Source organism: Felis catus, chromosome B1 (genome assembly GCF_018350175.1).
Source record: "Felis catus isolate Fca126 chromosome B1, F.catus_Fca126_mat1.0, whole genome shotgun sequence".
Classification (NCBI taxonomy): Eukaryota; Metazoa; Chordata; class Mammalia; order Carnivora; family Felidae; genus Felis; species Felis catus.
In genome coordinates, this window is record NC_058371.1 from 21,316,819 (window position 1) to 21,338,191 (window position 21,373).

General features: G+C 37.7%; 2 protein-coding genes across 8 annotated transcripts in view; one reads left to right on the forward strand and one right to left on the reverse strand.

Annotated features, from left to right (window-relative positions):
* VPS37A (VPS37A subunit of ESCRT-I) overlaps positions 1–699 on the reverse strand; it is a 46,488-nt gene extending 45,789 nt beyond the window's left edge. Inside the window, exon 1 of one of the 2 annotated variants that reach the window (XM_011281400.4) lies at positions 285–699. In XM_011281400.4, coding sequence (XP_011279702.1) covers positions 285–409 — 125 coding nt within the window. In that variant the 5' untranslated portion in view covers positions 410–699. The remainder of the gene's footprint in view (positions 1–284) is intronic. The other variant, XM_045055291.1, reaches the window with a different exon arrangement.
* A 96-nt stretch (positions 700–795) lies between these two features.
* On the forward strand, positions 796–18,472 carry CNOT7 (CCR4-NOT transcription complex subunit 7). Of its 6 annotated transcripts, none has more exons than XM_003984626.6 (7): positions 799–954; positions 2,483–2,695; positions 4,535–4,728; positions 9,528–9,689; positions 12,612–12,756; positions 15,064–15,174; positions 16,738–18,472. In XM_003984626.6, the coding sequence occupies exons 2-7, from the start codon at positions 2,579–2,581 to the stop codon at positions 16,864–16,866; spliced, it is 858 nt and encodes a 285-aa protein (XP_003984675.1). In that variant the 5' UTR covers positions 799–954; positions 2,483–2,578; the 3' UTR covers positions 16,867–18,472. The 6 variants fall into 6 exon arrangements, with proteins under 6 accessions (XP_019683872.1, XP_003984675.1, XP_019683871.1 ...); XM_019828312.3 differs by lacking the exon at positions 799–954 and adding an exon at positions 1,163–1,254; XM_045055292.1 differs by lacking the exon at positions 799–954 and adding an exon at positions 1,429–1,452.
* The last annotated feature ends 2,901 nt before the right edge of the window (positions 18,473–21,373 follow it).

The following is a 21,373-nucleotide window of genomic DNA, read 5'->3' on the forward strand; positions in this document are numbered from 1 at the left end:
CATAAGACAGATTAAAGCCAGCAGTGATGTGTCAAGGAGGGATGAGTAAGTCGGAATTGGAAGGGCTGAGCCGTGGTGAGGCAAGAGAGAGCAAGAAAGGGTCCAGAAGGAAATCCTGAACATGGGTCAGGGATAGGAGAGCAAGGGGGTGACTCAGGACGAAGGGGAATAGGTCAAAAGGAGGCAGCTGGCGGGCAGTAGGCCTGAGGAGCTGAGTGTGGCGAGGACCAGCCCACCCTCCCGCCCTACTTTCTCCTCCGGTCGGCGAGGCAGCGACCAGTCACCTGGAGTGTGAATTCCGGAGGGACTCTATGAGGCGCTGCTTCTGCTGCTGGAGGCTGGTGAGGCCACCGGGGGACCCAGCTGCGGAGGAGGAAGCGCTCTTGGTCAGGGGAAAGAGCCAGCTCATCCTCCACGGGTCCCCGGGCCCGAGGCCCTAGACGGCTCTGGCCTGCTTCTCCCAGCTGCTCAACCCGGCGGTTCTCTAGCGGCAGGAGGAGCAGTCCGAGACGCCCGAGTCCCAAGTACCGGGCGGCCGCGTCTTCTCCTAAGCAAGCCAGCTGAGGGGTCCTTGCGTCCTGGGCGAACCACTATGACTGTGGGCAGCTAGAGGAAAGTAGCCGCCCGGGACAAGCAGCGCTACCTTCACAGTCCAGACACCCAAACCAATCAGCCCGGCAGCCCGACCGCTCGGTGCTCCACCACCCCTGCTTCCGTCACCAGCGTGCTCCGCCCCCTTTGCGTGGCGCGTCATCACCTAGCGCCCCCGCCAGGACGTGCGAGAAGCGACGGCGCAGCACGGAGCGACGCAGCCCCGGCTCCCCTTTCCCCCTTGCTGGGCGCGAGGTGTCTATGGGGCGCCCGCTGCTGCCGCCGCTACCGCCACCGCCACCGCCGCTGGTTGCTGTCTCTATGGCGAGGAGGAGGAGGAGGAGCGCGAGCTCAGCGACACAAGTAGATCTTGCGTCTGCCGGGGGGAGGGGCGGATTGGGGAAGTCGAAAGGGGGCGGGAACGATGAACCGGAGAGGGTGAGAGATGGCGCCAGCTGGAACGCGGCCGGCGAAGGAAAGAGCTAGGCGGCGGGTGGAAGGGGGCAGGGTAACGGACTGAGGGTATGTCAAGGGGGTGGCGCGGGGTGATGACGTAAAGGCTTTGTACCTGGGGCTTCGACGCTGTTGGACGGAAATTGGGAGTGGAGGGCGGTGGCCTAGATCCTCAGCTCCTCGTATTTCTTCTCGCAACAGTTCTTTGGAGTCAGTCTGGCTCCAGTAAATGGTTATCAAGCACCTTCACACTGGCCCTCTGCCAGGAAAGAGAGTTATCTATGACTTGAATGCCTCTGTGCTGTTCTCTCGTTTCTTTGGGAGGCTGCAGTACGGAGATTCTATCCAGTAATGAGAAGGCCTCTGGTGCCTCCTCGGGGCTTCTGGAATTGTTGTAGAGAGAGAGAGGTGGAGAAAGCATTGTTAAGCCACAGGGTCTTGCTGAAGTGTGTGTTTGTGTGTGTGTGTGTGGCTGTCTGGGTGTGTGTGTTTAGCGGAGGGGGAGGGTAATATAGGAGCGGGGGTTCCCTGGATCTTTAGTTTCTGTTCTTGCAGCAGTCCAGGTTACATTTGTGACTGAAGTGTTGGCGGGGGTGGGGGGGGGGCGATCATAATTCCCTTTCTTACCCTTGTTTGTTAGGATTTTTCAAACTACTGTGAAAAAATTAAGGAGCATTTGTAATTTTCCTGTCCCAAAATCAAAATGTTGGTCTGTACTCTATCATTATGTACCGTGATACTGTGTTTATGGACCAAAAACGTGAGATGTGTGTTTGGTAACCAGGGAAAAAAAATGCTGTGGTTTTAGGAAATTAGAAACAATTTGAAATGCATATTCTCTATTGTTCCCTCTCTTTTTCCTTCCTGCAGTTATGGACATTCAAATAGTTTCTGTGGCTGTTAGTTATTTTTCAGATAGATTTTGTTTGTTTTCGTTGTTGTTGGTTTACTAAAAAGTCTCTTCCAATCTGACTCGAATAAATGCCAGTAAAGTAGATTTTGTAATGAAATCAGATTTTGAATGTTCTATTAGTGAGTAAAAGCAAACACTACAGTTTTCCTAATGACATCTGATCTTGTCACATGTGTATCAGTATTTAGCTTTTCATTTTTTATCTGGAAATGGATGTCTTCATAAAATTTTATCCAGGGAGTGAGTTGAATTCAAAGCAGTCTTCAATTAATGGAAAGTTTTTAAAAATGATTAGTATGTAGACATAAAAAAATACTGTTTTTACTTAATATTGATATTAGAACCAGAAAACCTATGTTGTGGTTCTTTTTTCCTTACCGATTAGTTATGTGCTTTTAGACAAGTCACTTCCCAAACTGATTTACATATGAGTCAAAGACTTCGAATAAATAATCTTTTAGATTTGTATCAACTCAATTAGTCTGTGATTCAGATTTCTGATATTGCTGGTTTTTATTTTGACAGGTACAAAAATAAAGGATACAGTATTTTATGAAACAAACATCTTCAATCAAGTATAACATTTTGATGCTTGGCATCTAGACTTCTTGTGCCCTCACTATGCCAGCAGCAACTGTAGATCATAGCCAAAGAATTTGTGAAGTTTGGGCTTGCAACCTGGATGAAGAGATGAAGAAAATTCGTCAAGTTATCCGAAAATACAATTATGTTGCTATGGTATGCCTATGATCAAATCCTTAAAATGTTTCTTATAAGAGGGGAAGAGGGTTTTGAAAAGTCTTGAATTCAACCCATCTGGTTGATTTTTTTTTTTTTAGGGCTTAACCTAATTATAAAAAGAAATTTTGTCAATTTCGTCCAGCCAGAGATCACCTGGAACACATCTGCAATGGGACACATTGGGTTATTACTCATTGCAGTGAGGGAAAATGCATACCACTGGAACCATGGGACATTTGAGTAAGAGTGTTAGAAAAGACTTACAGGATTTGGGCTTGTGTCAGGTGGTTTTAAGGATTAAGGAAGCAGGGCCTTGCTCTGAATTGGATGCTGTTGGGAAGCTGGGATAATTTTGTGACAGGGTATCTTAATAAGGCCAAACTAGGATGAGAGAAGACTAGAGTGAGACTAAAGCTATAAAGAAGCAGCGGTTACTTATATTAGCCAAGGTAGAAGAATGTTTGATCAGTTTTGTGGTTTGGACAATGTTTATGTTTTTGTCTGTGTTCAGTCATGATTAGAGTGGTCTTGTCTGGTGTCAAAGTGTGAAACTGTTTATATTCGGCAGAACAGTAGAACCTAGCTGTGAGTGCCAGTTCAGCTCCTAGCAACACTAAGGCTAACTGATAATACCAGATGAGCACCGCACTCAAAAGCTAGGGAGCTCCTGCATGTCTTTCTGGAAAAAAAAAAAAAAAAAAAAAAAAAGATCTCCCAGTGAAATATTATTGACCTGTGGTTTTTTCTTGTTTTTGTTTGAATCATCATTGGAGTTGCATGAACACAGTGTGCTGTTAAGCATCTCTGCTTTTGCATTTATTATTCAATCTACCTAGATCGTCTGTTCAGTTAGTTTTGCTGCTTTACTACTGTATCTTGTCCATATGTTAGTTATTGTACTGTTTTCTAGATTGTAAGTTCTGTGAACAATGGGTTATTCTCTTAGTCATCCTCATGTCACACACAGCATAACACATAGCGTCCAGTAAAGTGGTTGTTGAGTTGGACTAGATTTAGAGAGGTTTTAATTTCTTTACTGTTTCTTAGGGACTTGATATTCAGATTTTTTCTTAGGTTTTCAGTTTGAGTTTTAAAACTAAAGTGATGTATGATAGTATCCTCTTCTCACTATTTTTAATGCAAATAAATGCGTTTGTGTGTGTAGGGGCAGGTTGACTGATAAAAAAACAAATATTTGAGTGAACACATATAACCTATTTAATAAAGGTGTATTTACCCATAATTAGAAATGGTTTTTTTTTTTAAGTCCCACAAAATAGAGACATGATAACATTCTACAAGAATAAGTGGCTATCATGCAGTTTTTGATGACATGCTTTCCCTAGAGGATAAAGACGGAGTACTGTCTTAGCCCAAGAAGTGACAGGGTTTTGGTGCTTAGACAAACCTTGTCTGAGAGAAACAATTGGAGAGTATGATGAATTTTCCATTTTTATTAACCAGTTCTTCATTGATTTTAATGCTAGCATTCTGTGGGCATAGTTTCACATACCCCTTGAAAAACATGAATGTATGATTTTTCCCCTTTCTTTGGGAATAGAGTACTTGGTTGCATTTAGCATTCATATCTTATACATAGTAATTTTTTATGGATGTGATATTTAATATTAAAAAAAGCCATTAAATTTGTAGAGTTTTATGGTTTTAAAAAGTAACAATTTTCATGGTTAAAAGGTAATTTGTAATTGAATATGAATGTATAGAATATTCTCTAGAATGGGATTCTTTGACTTGTACCAAAAATGATTTATTCTAACAATCTGGATTGTGGTTTTGACCATTTAGTAAATAATGAATCTTAAAACTATTTTACAGGATACCGAGTTTCCAGGTGTGGTTGCGAGACCTATTGGAGAATTCAGGAGCAATGCTGACTATCAGTACCAACTATTGCGATGTAATGTAGACTTGTTAAAGATAATTCAGCTAGGACTGACATTTATGAATGAGCAAGGAGAATACCCTCCAGGAACTTCAACTTGGCAGTTTAATTTTAAATTTAATTTGACGTAAGTGGGAAACAAATATAACCCAAACTTTTTTTAGCTTAATTGTAGAAATTGATTTCCCTCATGTATGGTGAATGAAATGCTAACTGAATTTGGCTCAGTTATCCTATAAATATTTAAAGCTTAAAATTCAAAAGATTAGATTTCTTACGGGATACAAAAATTAGGATACAGGAGACTTAATATTCAAATACTTTGGATTATAGAGATGTTATTTGAAAAGTATGACTACCACTTTTTTTGAAATTTGGAAAACCTTGGGTATTGAACATACTTCTTGATAGAAAAAATAACGTTGCATTCGTTTTACTTTTAAACTTTGTGTGCAGTTTGAAATGTATATCTTTGTTGTAGTGGTTATCCCTGTGAAGAGATTTTTATTACAGTCAAACTCCAGTTTATGAATTGATTACATGTTAAAAGTAGTAAGACATTTCTTGGAAACTTGGGTGCATTTTCCGGTGAAATCAGTGTTATATAATATAGTCCCAGATCAGCCCAAAAAAACCTCTTGTAGCTTACCTATTGGAGAGAGAAAGGTATCCTTGAACTTGGTATTTCTTTCAGAAACAGTTCAGAATCTGCAGTATTCTGAATCTAGAATCTGAATTCTGACTCAAGACTTAGGTTAAAACCCAGTTTCCTTACTTGTAGTACTTCTGTATCATTTGTAAGAGTAGTCTTGATAGCTTAGGGAAGTTTAGAGTGGTGTTGGGTGAGGGCAGATTGTTTACAAACTTAGTGTGAGGTGGGGAAATGTTTAATATGTTCTTACTAAGTTATGATACTCTAGCATATCCTTCTGTTTGACAGCTTGTACTTGTGTAATATGATCTTATGTCTGGTTTAAAAAATAGTAAAAGAAGCTGTGGGACATTTAATAGTAGTGCCAGTGTAAGAACCTCCCATTGTCTGTACAATAATCTGATAGTTAGCATATCAGATCTAAAAAGCAGGGCTGGTGATTTTAGAGAGTAGGGTCAGTGGTATACTATGACTTCTAATTACATAATGTTTAGCCTCACTCTTTGTTTTACTTTGTTGGATTTCATAATGTATGCCAGAACCTTCTCAAGGGTAAAAAGTACTCCTGTCTATTCAAACTGGTAATAATCTTTTATAAGTACTACAAAAGATAACTGTTTTTAAAATTAGTTCTTAGCCATTTCATTTGTTCCATGTTACTTTTTCCCCAAGCTGATTATTAGGACATTGTTTTTTAACTAAGTTATTGCTGTGATGCACATACATGAGTAGGAAGTAACCCTTCCCTGCCTTAATTTTGGTAAAATTGACATTTTCCTTTTTTAGGAACATCTTTGTCATAATAACAACTGCCTATTGCAATCTTTGAAGGACTTTTTTTCTTATACAGAGAGGGCTGCTTGTTATCAAATTTATACTAATTTATTCCATTTATACTAATGTTAATGTCTGAGAAGAAGTTTAAGGAGAAGAATATAGTGAATCATGTTATTTAAGTAGAACCGATTAATTGGAAGGTAAACCTGGGACTACCTAATGTGGAGATAGAGTACCATGAATAGAATCTTGGATATTTTAAAGAAAGATGAAAATTGACTTTTTTATTGAGTGCCTAGATGTGTCAGCTGTGCTAGGCATCAGGGATATAGTGTTGAGGAAAGTTGCTCGTGGTCTTTATAACTTAGCGTTCCTGTAACTTGGCTGTCTGCTGTCCACCTGCCAAAGTCTGAGAGTCAGAATTGTTAGATAATGATCAGTGTATGGGAATTCTCTCCAAACTGAATTTGGAGTTGATACGTAGAATGACAAATGAAATGAGATACTGACGAGCTGTGCAGAAGAAAAGCTCTCTCAAAGGAGATGGGAACGAATTTCTAAAAAGTCATCAATTTGATGGTTATGGTAATTCTTGGTATTTGAGAGAATCATTTTAATAGTGTAGTAGAGGTTATAGGAGATTGTGGGTTCAGTGGTAACAGAAAGGAAGGTGATAATTCATTTAAGGAAAGTGGTAGTGAAAAGGACAAATAGAGACCACCGTAAGTAGACAGGACAGCAGAATCAAACAGGGTGGTTTTGATTTTGTTTGACAGATAGTGCACAGGCATTTGAAGGCTAAAGAGCAGTTGTCAGGTGTGGACATGCAGGCTCTTCCTAGTGTCTTTCAGGTAGCCTTTGCAGATTTTTGGAGCATATTATGTGTTCTTGGTTTGAGTTCATTAAATATTAAGTTTAGTAACCCTCTGTGTACTTGTGACAATCTGTATTCTAGTTTGCCTTTGCTCATTTTAGTGTAAGCTTAAATATTAAAGTATGCATGTTTTAAAATGTAAAATACATGTTGAACCAGGGATGATTGAGGTTGGAAGGCATTTCCAAATTTAATCTTTAATCTGCTGTGTTTAAAATTGTGAATTTGTGTAGTAGGTTAAGTTTATACTTGTAGGTATGTCAAAAAAGTAGGGGCACCTGGTTTGCTCACTCAGTAGAGGATGTGACTCTTGATCTCGGAGTCATGAGTTCAAGCCCCACGTTGGGCATGGAACCTGCTTTGAAAAAATGGTGAAAAGATATATATTTATTGAATTTAACATACCTAGTTAAGTTAGTTTCTGTTTTTAGGCTATTATTTGAGATGAGTAGCCTTGTATCTGCTTTTTGGGAAAACCTTTTTTAGAGATTTGTACATGACTTTTCATTCCTGTTCAGTTATTAAAACTGGCTATTTTGCCACCTTGACTTTGATAGTGTTAGGAGAAATGACATTACTGTTCATTGTTGTTCTGAACAGATTGCTGTAATCAGTAAGCCAACCCTGCACCTGCAGCAGTTCTTACAGTTTTGACTAGACTGTATTTTAACTACTTTGTTGAGATTTGCATATTTTAATATTTTTCTACGCTTACTGGGATTTTTGAGGGTGGGGAATGATTTCAAAACTTGAAATGGATACTGTGGGAAAGGGACAGTCTGTTGATTTGGAGAATTGAGTTGTAGCAATTATGAAGCTTCCCTTACCAACGAGAAATTTTCTTCATCCTATTTAGAGATTTATTAGCCTACCTGTATGGAGCTCCCAGCTTTCTCTCTAATGAGTTGGGCATTATGAAACATAAAATTGGTTCCAAATTTTAAAATATTTATCCAAAGAAATTAAATGACAGTACCTTAACTTAATCTGAGTTATGTGAATTATACAGAAAAAAAGAGATGATTTTGGTTGGTTATAATTTGCTAAAGCATGCCTCTCCTTGCAAGCGTCAGAGGTTGATGAGTGGGATGTTAGTTGTTTAGAGTACGTATATATATTTTTTAGGATTATTTTTTATTTACTTATTCTGAGAGCACACATGCGAGTGCAGGGAGGGGCAGAGAGAGAGGATCCCAAGCAGGCTCTGTGCTGTCAGCACAGAGCCCGACTTAGGGCTTAGTCCCATGAACCATGAGATCGTGACTTGAGCTGAAACCAAGAGTTGGATTCGTAACTGATGGAGCCACCAAGGCTCCCCAAGGTACACATTTTTAGTGTAATATGGCCAATAATATCTGTTGTTTAATGAAAAAACTTTGTGGTAGATTTATTCAGATAGAAATTTTGACATAAAGTGATGATCGCGGTTCCCCTCTGTTTTAAATGTTTCAGTGACTACTTTTGCTATTTTTTAAAAATGTTTATATTAAGGTATAGTTCACATACAATGATATACTGATTGCAGGTGCATAATGTAGTGATTTGACAATTCTGTCACCACAATAAGTGTAGTTACCATCTGTCATCTGTACACATTTTGTTGTGTTATTTTTCAAAGACATTTAGAAACAAACTGATTTCTACAGAATAGACCATAAGAATACTTTTCACCTAAGTGTAATGTTTTGTGTTTTTTTTTTTTTGGGGGGGGGGTTAATTAGTTTTCTTAAAGCTTTTAATAAAGTGATAGAAACCAGTATTCTTGCAACTAAAAAATAAATAAAAATTTAGTGGGCATTGCACAAAATACTTTTCATGTATTTTCCGAAACCTGTACCTTTGTTTTGATCCTTTAACATTTTGGATACGTATGTGTTCGTACTTAGAAATTAAGAGATTTCTTCTTGGCTTAAGTAAAATCTTGAAGGATTGGTTTATATTTAGATTTCCTGGCTTGATTTTTGGAAGGTAATTTTCTAGGATTAAGATTGTTAGAAGAAATTATTGCTGTTACAGCAAAGCCTTTCATTTTAAATCTTTTACTGGTTGTTGGAGCCGTTTGAATGGCTCATCATTAGTGAGGGAAGGGATCTCCTTTTTCTTTCCATTGGAATGTAGTTTTAACTTAGCCATATCGGATATTTTCCTCTTGGTCTCCTTTCTGGTGCTGCTGGGAGCATGGGAGATGGATATAGACTGTCACCCCTGTGGCTACAGCTCCATCTGGCAGCAATAAAAAAGGCTGCTGAGACTGAAAGCCCCTGAAAAGAACATGTCTTTTACTTTGAGTGGTAGCCCCTGGTGAGTAGAAGACCTTTTTTTTCAAACTCAGTTAAATTTATTTAACTTGTGAAAGGCTAGTGAAATTGAGCTGTAGTGAAGATTAAAATCTCCCCCTTGGACTGTTTCTGAATGAGGCTTTACTGAATACTTTTCTAAAATAATAATCTTTACATTTAAATTGCATTTTCCTTCATATCTGTGAAGCACTGGAATAATTGGACCCAAGCCAATCTTCTGTTTTGTTCTTTCTGGTTCCATAGCTGTTGGATGTAAGTGGGAGAAAACCAGTTTGTTTGAAGAATGGCACTTTTGAAGGTTGTCTTTCTTTTTCTCCTGCCAGGGAGGACATGTATGCCCAGGACTCTATAGAGCTACTAACAACATCTGGCATCCAGTTTAAAAAACATGAGGAGGAAGGAATTGAGACCCAGTACTTCGCAGAACTTCTTATGACATCAGGAGTGGTCCTCTGCGAAGGGGTCAAATGGTTATCATTTCATAGGTAAAAAGATTGCACTGAAAATGGCATTTGTGTTTGCATTTCCTAGCTGCTTCACACCTGGTGTGGGTCACTGTTTCAGCAATTTCAGGCTTAATACCACAAGGAATTGGCTGCCACATAGCAGTCTCCTCTTTTAAGAAGCTAATGTTGGTCTCCTTAAGGTTTAATGTAAAGATACATGATTCATTTTTGCCTGTGAGAGCGATGGTATGGCATAGTGGAAAGAGTAAGGCTGGAAAAGTAGATCTTGGTTTAAATCCAGCAGTGCCATTTGGAATCAGTGTTACCAAGAGTTATTTAACATTTCTGAGCCTCAGAATAAAACCATTCCTGGGGCGCCTGGGTGGCTCAGTTGGTTGAGCATCCGATTTCGGCTCAGGTCATCTCATGGCTTGTGGGTTCGAGCCCCACATCGGGCTCTGTGCTGACAGCTTCGGATTCTGTATCTCCCTCTCTCTCCCTGCCCCTTCCCCTGCTCACGCTCTGTCTCTCTCCTCAGAAGCAAATAAACATTAAAAAAATTAAAGAACAAAACCACTTGTTAAAAAAATATTTAATGCTTACCAGACCAGTGCCAAGCACAGTGATGTAAAATTCTAGGAATTAAGCTGTGAATAAAACAGACCAAAATCCTCATCCTCATGAAGTTTATATTCTGATGAGAGTTGGCAATTTGTTAAAATGAAGAAATTTATATTGTGGTTTGTTAGATGTTCATAAGTGCTATGAAGAAAAAAGCGAAGAGAATGCTAGGGGTGGGTGGGTGTGGTGGATTTTAATTTTTTTTTTCAAATAGAGTGATCAGTAAGACATCACCTAGATAAATATCTTGTTTTAATGATCAATAATAACATATTTTGAGCATCTGGTAAAAAGCTTTGCACACAGTAAATTCTCAATAAATGGTCATTTTTAATTCTTTGTTATTATAAAACTGGGTTGTTGAAGAGAATTTCTAGGAAGGGAATTAGTTCATTTTGTACAAACAGACTTCCAGATAAGACAAAGAGTTTTCCTATCTAGGTGAACTAAATTAAACTGGAAGCCAGGGAGTAAAAGTGGCCTTGGGAATGATTTTCTTTGACTTTAGCTATGTCTTTAAAAAGGATTGTATTATGCAGACATTAATATTCTTACCTTGGGTTCATTTCACACATATTTTTAAAAAGTCAGAGTCTCCTGTGTGCTTTAGAATTTCTAGCTCTGGTTTGTGTGGAATGACTTTGGTGAAGGAGTATTCATATTGTAAACTCTGCTATAGTACTAAGCAGTAATTTTTGAGTTGGGGGTATTGAACATGCCATTTCTCACCTGTTCTCTCTTCTCTCTTCTCCATTTGAGCCTCTACCTCGGGAGACCAGACCCAAGTCTTTGTTAATTTGAGGAATGTTTTTTCAGTTCTTTTTTTTTTTTTTTTTTTTTTACTTTTATGGTCATGACTAGAAAGCATCATCATGTCCTTTTGCTGTATATGATCTATTCTTTGATTCAAAAAGTACTCTGAGAAAATACTGTGTGTTAGACAGTAGGGATATTGAAATGAACAAAACCAGAAAGGGTTCATGTCTTCTTAGAGTGCGGAGTCTAAATTAGACTCTGGTATTTGTCAAGATTTTATTCTAAATGTCATTAACTGTTTTCTTCACATTCTAGCCTATTTCTAGGAGATAAAAACTAGTTTAAGAAATTTATAAATTCCAAATTTTAATATAATCTTTTACTAGCAGTAAACAAATGCTATATTGACTTATATTTAGTTAGATAGCAGTTACTTCCTTGCCAATTACCAGAAATGTAAAGGTTTCTGCTGTTGGTATTCATTAGTGGTCTTCAATGGTAAAACTTCCTTCTTTTAAAATGAGAAATAATTCTGAACATTAAATAGAAATTTTATTTGTATCCCTCCACAAGATATGTTAATAGCATCTCTTATCAAATATTTACTGAGTTCCAACTAAGTGAAATAAAAGATTTTTTAAAGATATATTTTAAAATGTGATTCCTACCAGACTAGTGGAAAACACAATACATGTATTTTAAAGGGTAGTACAAGAAAACAATCTGTATAAGAAATCACAGGGAGCTAGTCTCTTCAGGGAAGGCATCCTGGAAGAGGTCTTGAAGAAAAGGTAGACAGGGCAAAAAGGGTGTGTAATTGTGGCACAGGAATGTAGGGAGATACAAAGCTGTGGAAAAAGTTAAACAGTTGAGATAGGAGATCTTGACTGAAAATGTGGGAGTTGGTATTTTATTCTTTGGATAACAGTTCTCAGTGTTTACTACTTTTACTTCTTCCATCTGCAGCATTTCCCTTATTTTATCTTGAGGAGTCATAATGAGATAGGAAAAGAATTTTGAGGGAAGAGGTTGATTGATGAAGTCACTTAAGGAAATAAGATATTTCATTAGGGAATTACTCTTTGGATTTTTAAGTATATGACCTCTTTATGTAAAATATGGGAAGATTTGTAATCTTTTTGCCAGTTCCGCTACCTTTTGACCTTTTTAGCCAGGTTTCCATTCATCTTTATTTTTCCACTTCCATAGTTACTTAAATTTTTTTGAGACATCCGTGGGTGGTTTGATACCCTTCTAAAAGAATTCTCCTTTCAGAGGTCATCAGATTGTAGTCTAGTGACTGCAGGCTCGGGATGCTAGTATAGATCTGTGTATTGATATCTCTGAATGAAAGTGACATGTTCTTATTACTGTTGGTAAGATGATGGTATTTTCCTATACCATTATAAACGTATCTGTTATTCTTGTGTGCATTTTTTAATTTTCTTGGTTGATTCCAAAAAAAATTTTCGTTGATTTTTGAATACAGTTGTGACTCACTTAAAATCTGTATTGGGAAAAAAAATTATTTTTCTTCATCTCTGGTATTTACGTGCCTCTGTTCTGTATTTAACCCTTTTGTAGTGGTTATGACTTTGGCTATTTAATCAAAATCCTGACCAACTCTAACTTGCCTGAAGAAGAACTTGACTTCTTTGAGATCCTTCGATTATTTTTTCCTGTCATATATGATGTGAAGTACCTCATGAAGAGCTGCAAAAATCTCAAAGTAAGGTTTCAAGTGGCTTTACCTGTAACTCACACACTATTTAGCCCGAGTGACTGATAAATGAGATCCTAGCCTGGGATGTTTTTAGCCATATTTTAAGTTTTGAAGTGCAATTACATTATCTTGTCATTTGATTCTATTTGTTGCATAAATAATTCATAAGAAATCCCTTTTCAGAGCTTCAGTATACGGGCAGAATAAGTTTTCAACAAAATTCAAACCAAGAGTCAGATTTTCATCATTGCCAGATTGAAAATCCTAACCTACGTGAAAATGTAAGGGCTAGTGAGTTCTCATGCACAAAAATGCAAGTTCTTACTGCCCAACATGCACATAATCTATCCATGCCAGATAAATCTCAGGTGGCCATCAACATGCACCTGTAAATGTGACAGGGTTTTCCCTTCAGCTTGGAGAGAAATTATTTTGTTGCGTCTAGTCCTAGGATCATGTTCCTAGGATTACTTTATGTGGCTAAAAAGGTCGTTTTTTTTGTTGTTTGTTTTTCCTGGTCCAAAAGATGTTAAGTTGTTAGTGGTAAGTGCTAGTAAATGTGTAGGTCCTGTCTAGACAGTAGCTTACATCCTGACCCTGCTGAACGTGTGTGTAATAATTTGTTACTTGTGAATAACTTCTTCCCAAAGGAGCATTTCTTTAATAAGTAGAAGTTCCTTCCGTTTGGGAATGAACTTTATTTTGGGAATGGGCTTTATTTTTTTTCAGGGGTGTTTGTATTTAAGCTGCAACTGAAAAGCACGTTTCGGTAAAGTGGTGGCATCGTAGAACCTACGTGAAGGCTGATCACGTTTTCTTACCAGGTTTTTAGAAGTGCAAATAAAGTTACACTTTTAGGAGATGGTAGAAACTTTCAGAGCTTTACTTTTAGCCAGAAAGAAATAAGTTAGGAGCTGAGTAAGGAAACTTTGCTTTTGACAAGTGAACTCAAAATCAGAAGAAAAGTAGCCTTTTGGCCAAAGTTTGCTTCCTTTTTTACAGAATATGGCCTATAACTGGGGACATTTTTAAGGAAGGTTCCTTCATGTTTGTAGCACCCAAGAGCAGGAGAATTCTGTGCAGTTTGAAGAGACTTGCAGCTGTGACTCTAGTGAAGTTGCAGCAGGATAGCCTTATTGCTGTAGGAGCTCGGTCCACCCCCGAAAGTTGCTGAGAATCCATGGCCTCATGGCCATGTTCATTAATCTGCCTTTGGAAATGCTTTTTAAATGTTCATTAATCTGGCTTTGGAAATGCTTTTTAAAATTTGACGTATCTCTACAATGACACTTTTCAGGAACAGAATGAAATCATTGCTCACTGTGTGTACGATATTGGAAAAGTTCTGCACATAGCAGATAATTCTGAATATGCCCTACGTGAGCTGCTGTATTAAATTTAAGTTAACGACAAAGGTGCTTTTTGACCTCCGGTCAGCCTTGCTGAATGACCCTATTCTGTTGCCCTTCTAAGCAGCTGCTAATGATACCTAATCCTCATGTTATTTTTAAGCACAGAAGCAAGTCCCGTCTGTGCACGGCACTGTTTCACGCTGTGAAACAGAGGAGGGTTAGTAGGAATTTGTGCTGCTTTTGTTGTCTGACCCGATCTTTCTTTCATTACTCTCCTCCTATTCTCCCCCCATTATTCTGCTTCCCTCTCTTCCTTCCTCTGTGCTTTTTCTCTTTTATTCTTTTTTCTCTTCTTTCTTTTCACTCTTTCTTTTTTAAGCCTGGCAATATTAACATAAGCAGATATTTAGCAGACCCTTCAAAGGACATATAACTGCATGCTCTTCTTTTTCACAGAACCGTAATGAAGCACTTAGTGAATTTTTAAGGATTTGGCTAGTTATAATAGCTTTCTTTTGTACAAATTATTTAGATGAAACTATTTAGAGATTGGTAAGAAGCTTAAGAGAATTTGATAGGAGCTGCCGATGGTCAGTTTTCTATTGATGGATGGATTGACTGTGCAGGTACTTAATAAATGTCCCCCAGTATACCTGTTCCCTTGTATAGGATCTTCTCCCCCCCATAGTTTCAGCAAAGTTACTTGCCTGTCACATGACTTAAAGCATATGATGAAGATAAATTTTCCCAATTAGGATCTCATCTTCTAAAACTAAATCAGAAGTTTCCCCCATACTCAATGAATAATTTGTAATTCACAGTCTCTTTTTTCTAATCTTCATGAGGTCCATCTTTACATGCTAAAGTCCATTCCTATTTTGGTCAGTGTCTAAGTGATGTAATGTGTGAATTCGGGTATTGTACGGTTTCTGTTTTGACAGACAAGTTTTCTTTCTTCTAGGGTGGTTTACAGGAAGTTGCTGAACAGTTAGAGCTGGAACGGATAGGACCACAGCATCAAGCAGGATCTGATTCATTGCTCACAGGAATGGCCTTTTTCAAAATGAGAGAAGTATGAAGACATCAGTGCCTTTTTCTCAGTTGGTTGTTAGGTTGAGAACATTAAAAATCTTATGGCAAAAGTGTTTGGGCAATAAGTGTTATTAAATGAAGATACAATTAGAGGTACCATGGAAGTTGTGTCCACCATGCTTGAATGAAAGTATTCAAAAATAAGTCCTCTTGAAATGTAGTTCAGAATGAAATGAAAACAAATGAGTTCTTCATAGACTGGAAAATGAAACAATTTAAACTACTTTAGGAGTCATGTAGCTCCAACTATACTATTTCTTAGATGAGAAAACTGAAGCTAGAGGCTAGTAACTTTTGTCCAGAGTCTCACACACAATACTAGTGGGCAAACTCCAGCATTCTTTCTGTAGACCACATCAGTGCTGCTCTGCCGAGTCAAGGAGTCTGTTCATTAGGTTTCCCCAGCATTGTCTTGTCCAGTAAAACACCATTTGCTTATGCCATTTTTCAGCACTTGGAGGATTTATAGGGTAGTGCTTATATAGTGCTTTTAATAGACTGAGTCTGACAAGAGGTTCTGAATTCTCAAGTGGTTAAGTAAATCTGAAGTAGTTGTAGAATCAAAAATCGTAATTGAGCAGAGCCCTATAAGTGGCAACAGACAGACCAAAGCTAGGTATGGAAGAGTGGGATTGAATGAACCCAAGTCTACTCCTAGCTTATGTAATGAAGTGGTCTACGCAGGTATACCTCACTGTAAATTAAATGCAAAGAAAAGAAAGTTTTCCTTTTTGCAAAATAGAACTGTAGAATTCTTTTGAGTATATCTTCTTAAACACTAAAGAATTGACTAAGAACTATCTGGAAATTTAAAACTTTTGTAGCAATGTGTTAATAATAGCGTAATAGTTGTTTGCCAAGTATTGACTCAGAAGTGATTTGGAATGTCTATTCGTGACAAGTAAATACTTTGTTTTGTACTTCTGCCCAGTGCTACATTAGGGAATTAAAACAACCTTTTGGATTTTCAGCTTCGCATTTTAGAAATACCTTAATGGTTCAGTGAATGGTGGATTCTCTGCTACTAATTTGTTATCTTTATTTTTCTTGGCTTCTTCAAGAATAGTAACCTAGTGTGAATGTTCAGATTTTACCGTCCAAAACATGTTTAGGGTTTGATTGTTTTCAGCCAACTCAGCCTTGTATGTAGACAAGGCTACTTGCCTGCTGCCTAAACTTTTTCTCCTATCATTGGCTATATTCATTCATTTTCACTGTTAAATTGTTGAATGGAATAAAAATGCCTGCCGTTTTCCCGTGATGACAAATTCTCATTAAACTGGTCTAAATGTTAATAGGAAAGACACACATTTGATACATTTCTTTGTAATCTTTTTCTTTGGTTTCTTTTGAGCTCCGTACTTCTTGAGAACATTAGTCTTACTCATTGAATTTGAAATGTGTGGCCTCAAAGGAGCACCATAGGAAAGAGCTATCATTTTAGTTAATGAACAGTCAGTACTTACATTGCTGAAATATAAGTTACCAGTGGTACCTTTTGGTTAAAATTATCTTTTTTTTTTTCCCCAAAATTCCTTTTTAGATGTTCTTTGAAGATCATATTGATGATGCCAAATATTGTGGTCATTTGTATGGCCTTGGTTCTGGTTCATCCTATGTACAGAATGGCACAGGGAATGCATATGAAGAGGAAGCCAACAAGCAGTCATGACATGAAATAGTCCTTTTATTTTTATTTGAGCTACACACAAGCTTGGATATAGGTTTTATCTCTGGTTGAATCCCTTGAACGATAGATGATACTATTTTTTTTTCTTTCATAGCCCATTTTATTTTCTGCCTTCCAGTACTAGTATGACCATTCCTATCTCAGATCTTAATAACTAGAAAAGCATTCAGGTTAAATTTGGCCTTAATATACTTGTTAGCAGGCATGTGTGACAGAGAGTGGGGAAAGCTGCATCATATTGAGTATTTTGATAAACTTTACCTGCTTGGGCTTGGTTTGTTTTTTCCCCCCTTCGTAAATTAACTAGCACTGACTGTAATTTATTTCCCTGTTTCATGTCTCCCTTCCATTCTACAGGAGTTTTAGCTATTTTGAGATTGTGGACCATCAATTTTGCACTTTAGAGAGTGATTCTGACTCAAATCCTCTGTTTTATCAGAAATTTTGGCTTTTCTTGCTCTTAGCTGGAAAAAATGACCATCTGCCAATCTTATACAGTATTTACTTGTTTTTGACCCATGGAAATAGCACACGCATTGTGCAAACGGTTGATTCAGCAAGACTACAAAAAAAAAAAAAAAAAGACAAAAAAACTACTGAGGAGCTTAGTAACTGCTGTTTCTGTACGTAGTGTTTCATCTTCCAAGCACATCTAGTGTCTGTCAGTGTCTCATTGGCATGTGTAGGCTGCTCTGACCGAAGAATTTTTCAAACCAGCTTTACACCCTTCAGGAACAATCCCTTGTGATTGGATATTTAGTGTCTGCCAGGAAACTGGTATCCAAGATATTGAAGCTGCAGTTATTTTATGATAGCACACTTCCCTTTGATCTGCTTCTTTTTATTCTGTCACTGTTTACCCTGTTTTTAATTTTTAAAAAATTGTATAGCCATGCTTAACGACACTCTTACTTTGTTGATTCCACAAATCAGTTTCTTTAAAGTCCAAAGATAGCAAGTCTTTAGGTATATTTTGTACCAGATTAAATTAGAAGAAGAAAAAATTGTGCTTTCATAGTTGTTACAAAGATGAATAATGCAGAGATTTGGTGCACAACAACAAAATACAAAAATATATTCTATATATAAAGTCATATATATACATACACACATACGTACGTACATGTATGTACATGTATGTACATGTATGTACGTATGTGTGTATGTATATATATGGCTATATATAGCTAATAAAATGACCTGAGGAGTGTAATGCTTGTTTATTTTTTTGTGTATATCTTTGCAATCTATTTTATATATATTGACAAGAGAGACTGTGAAATATTTAGCCATGCAGAATATGTGACCAGACCAGAGCATGTGTAGGAAGACATTTTGGTAATCATTAACTCTGCCCTGAAATGATAGACTACAAGTTACGATGTGTGTTATCTACATTTCAATCAGTAATACTAGCAAATCTCCACGTTAGCCACATTGGTTTGTTTCCTTTGTACATTCTTTATTCATGATATTAAAATGCTGTAACTGGGTGGTCCTTTTTAAACAAAACGTTATTTGCAAAACAGAGGGTATTATTTGTTTTTAAAGCTTTTGTAAATAAAGGCTTCGGAAATGTTTTCTTATATATGTTGATGACTGGTGATTTTTAAAAATATTTGCGGGATTTTTTTTTTTTTTTTTTTTGAGCAACTGAACAGAACTCAGTAACTTCTTTATAGCTAATTATTAGTCTCTTACTTGAGCCTTCTGCAGTGCAACACTGTTGGCTTATTCTTTATGAATACCTCAACTAGATGTTAAAATTCATATTTATCTCCTTTCCAAGAATGCATTTACTCTTATTCTGAAAGAGTACATTTGGTATGATTTACTGTGGCTTCTTTTTAAAGCTGACACAATATAGCCGATAATCTGATTGGTTTCCTCTTATTTTGATCTTCACCTCTTTAAAAAAAAAATAGGAATTACAAAGATTCCCTTTTGAATAGCGACATAGTTGCTGAATTTCAGAGTCTGTGTCAATTTTGTTTATTGTCTCAAGAGGCAATGATATTTTATAACTTCTGTAAGAGGAACATTATGATCTTTACTAAATCTAGCTCTTGGATATAAGATATTTGGCTGATAGTTTTGTAATGTTCCTGAGCTGTTAATTCTAGATTCCCCATTGTGTTAAATTCTGTTGGGGCAGGTCAGCAAACTGGCCTACAGGCCCAAACCAGCCTGCTGCCTGTGTTTCTATGGCCAGTGAGACGAGAATGGTTTTTACAGTTTTAAAACGGTTGGAAAAAAATCAAAAGATTAATACTTACTGACCTGTGAAAATTACATGAAGTTCAAATTTTAGTGTCCATAAATAGTTTTATCAGAATGCAGCCAGACTCATCACTTCTGCACTGTCTATGGCTACTTGTGCACTACAGTGGGAAGGTTGAGTAGCTGCTACAGAAACCGCTTATGGCATTCTCATCATTTCACATTCCTTCTTGGTAAGCTGATGGAGATCCGACGTGCCTTGTATATCTGTACAACAACAGTTTATTATTTCCTCTCTTACCCGTTCATAACCATCATGTCACAACAAGAAAATTGCACTTTGAATGATGTGCCTAGAAGGCACACTGGAGTGTGGATTCTTTTACCTCGTTATATGGGAAAATACTGTTTATTATGCAACGACACTGTAACTATGCTGAAAAATACAATATATGTTGAGAAAACCACACCAAGTACTCATCACAACACACCCAACTACTGGGGAAGCAACAGAATTAGAAATTGTAAAATGGGGGGCGCCTGGGTGGCGCAGTCGGTTGGGTGTCCGACTTCAGCTCAGGTCACGATCTCGCGGTCCGTGGGTTCGAGCCCCGCGTCGGGCTCTGGGCTGATGGCTCAGAGCCTGGAGCCTGTTTGCGATTCTGTGTCTCCCTCTCTCTCTGTCCCTCCCCCATTCATGCTCTGTCTCTCTCTGTCCCAAAAATAAATAAACGTTGAAAAAAAAAATTAAAAAAAAAAAAAAGAAATTGTAAAATGGAATAGTTCACCACATCATGATTTCTTCACAAAAGTAAGAAATGAAAATGAGGCTATACCCAAAGTATGTTTATGACTGGCCCAGTTGTTAGTCAAACAAAGCTATTATTTTTTGAAGGCAGTAACCCAAAGAAATGTGTCTAGAGAAAATTCACAGACTTAGCCTTTGGGAAAAACAGTTGGATGAAGAGTGAGGACACCGGGCACAACATCAACAGTTACTTATAAAATGACGAATGATTTTGATATTTTTTTCGGCTCTTAGGTCAGATGTTCTAGTACTTTACCGGCTATTATTCTTCATTTGAGAAATCAATGCTAAGTTTGATGTGACCAAAAAATTTGTTTCTTTTAGTAGCCTGTGTGGAAATACAGGTGAGACTGTTTTCAAGGAAGTTGGGAAACCACTAAGTTGGTGCAACCTGAAATTTAAGATGTGACAGTAACTGTGAAATACGTAAAAATCTGCAGGAAACAGGAAAAGGTTTAGTTGGTCAAACTTGAGACCCTGTGAGAAAACGTAAAGCATTGTGGTTTGACAGGCACCCATTTCACTTCTGTCATGCGCCTTTGTTTCCTTTTCTTCTAAACAAGAATAAACACTGTCAGCTGGTGTCTCAGACCAGCGCAAAGACCCTGTGGAAAGAGAGTAAACTAAAAAATCATAGTTGAGCTATACGTATGTAGAGAGACTCTCCTCCAGGTGATTATAGCCGTTCTAGGGCTCATCCATATCCTCTCCTTGCCTCAGTAAATTTTTTAAAGAATTTTAAAACACATATGCATGTTACACTAAGATGAGTGTGTAATTAAAGTTGATTTTTACTAATAATCGCCTTTCACAGTAAATGGTTAAGTCATTTAAGATGCTTTTAATACCAGACCTTAGGGGGCTCTCCTTACTGACAGAAAAAGACAGGAACTCCACCTGTGACAACAGCCTCGCTTTCATAGTTGAATAAAAAACAGAAGAACTGAAACTTTCTGTGACAACAGTTTTAATTCAGCATCAACAGAATTCTTTGTAGCATTAATTTTTTTCTCATTTTAATGAAGCACCTTTATCTGTCAAACAAGAACTATTAAGTATTAACAAATTCAGGTCAGGAGAGCTCCTTACACTGGAAAACCTTCCCTGGAAGATGCAACATAAATGATAGTTTTTAATAAATCATAAAATAGTCCCGTCCTTTCCGAGTACCGAGGAGCTCCTTCACACAGCACAAGCCAGAGCTTAAAATCACTTATCAAGAGGCCCCCTTTGGTTTCCCTGGTACTCAGAAATAAGTCCACTCAAAAGATGAATCATCTTAACAGACATTTCCCCCCCACCTGTAAGCTGACAAATACGAAATACTGGTTGCAAACAAGAACATCAAAGATCTCTCTGGGCACGGTCCCCGGTTTTGTTTTCGCGGTCACGTTCCTGCCGTGAGAAAAAGCTGCAAACGATCTGCAGTTGTCTCTTGCCCAAATGGTCACATTTGAATTT

What these genes read in the sequence shown, in the direction of transcription:
- CNOT7 (XM_003984626.6), top strand. Translation starts at nt 2,579, where the DNA reads ATGCCAGCAGCAACTGTAGATCATAGCCAAAGAATTTGTGAAGTTTGG. An exon ending in AATACAATTATGTTGCTATG is followed by an intron (nt 2,696 to 4,534) that starts GTATGCCTATGA and finishes ACTATTTTACAG; the next exon opens with GATACCGAGTTTCCAGGTGT. An exon ending in AGAGCTGCAAAAATCTCAAA is followed by an intron (nt 12,757 to 15,063) that starts GTAAGGTTTCAA and finishes TCTTTCTTCTAG; the next exon opens with GGTGGTTTACAGGAAGTTGC.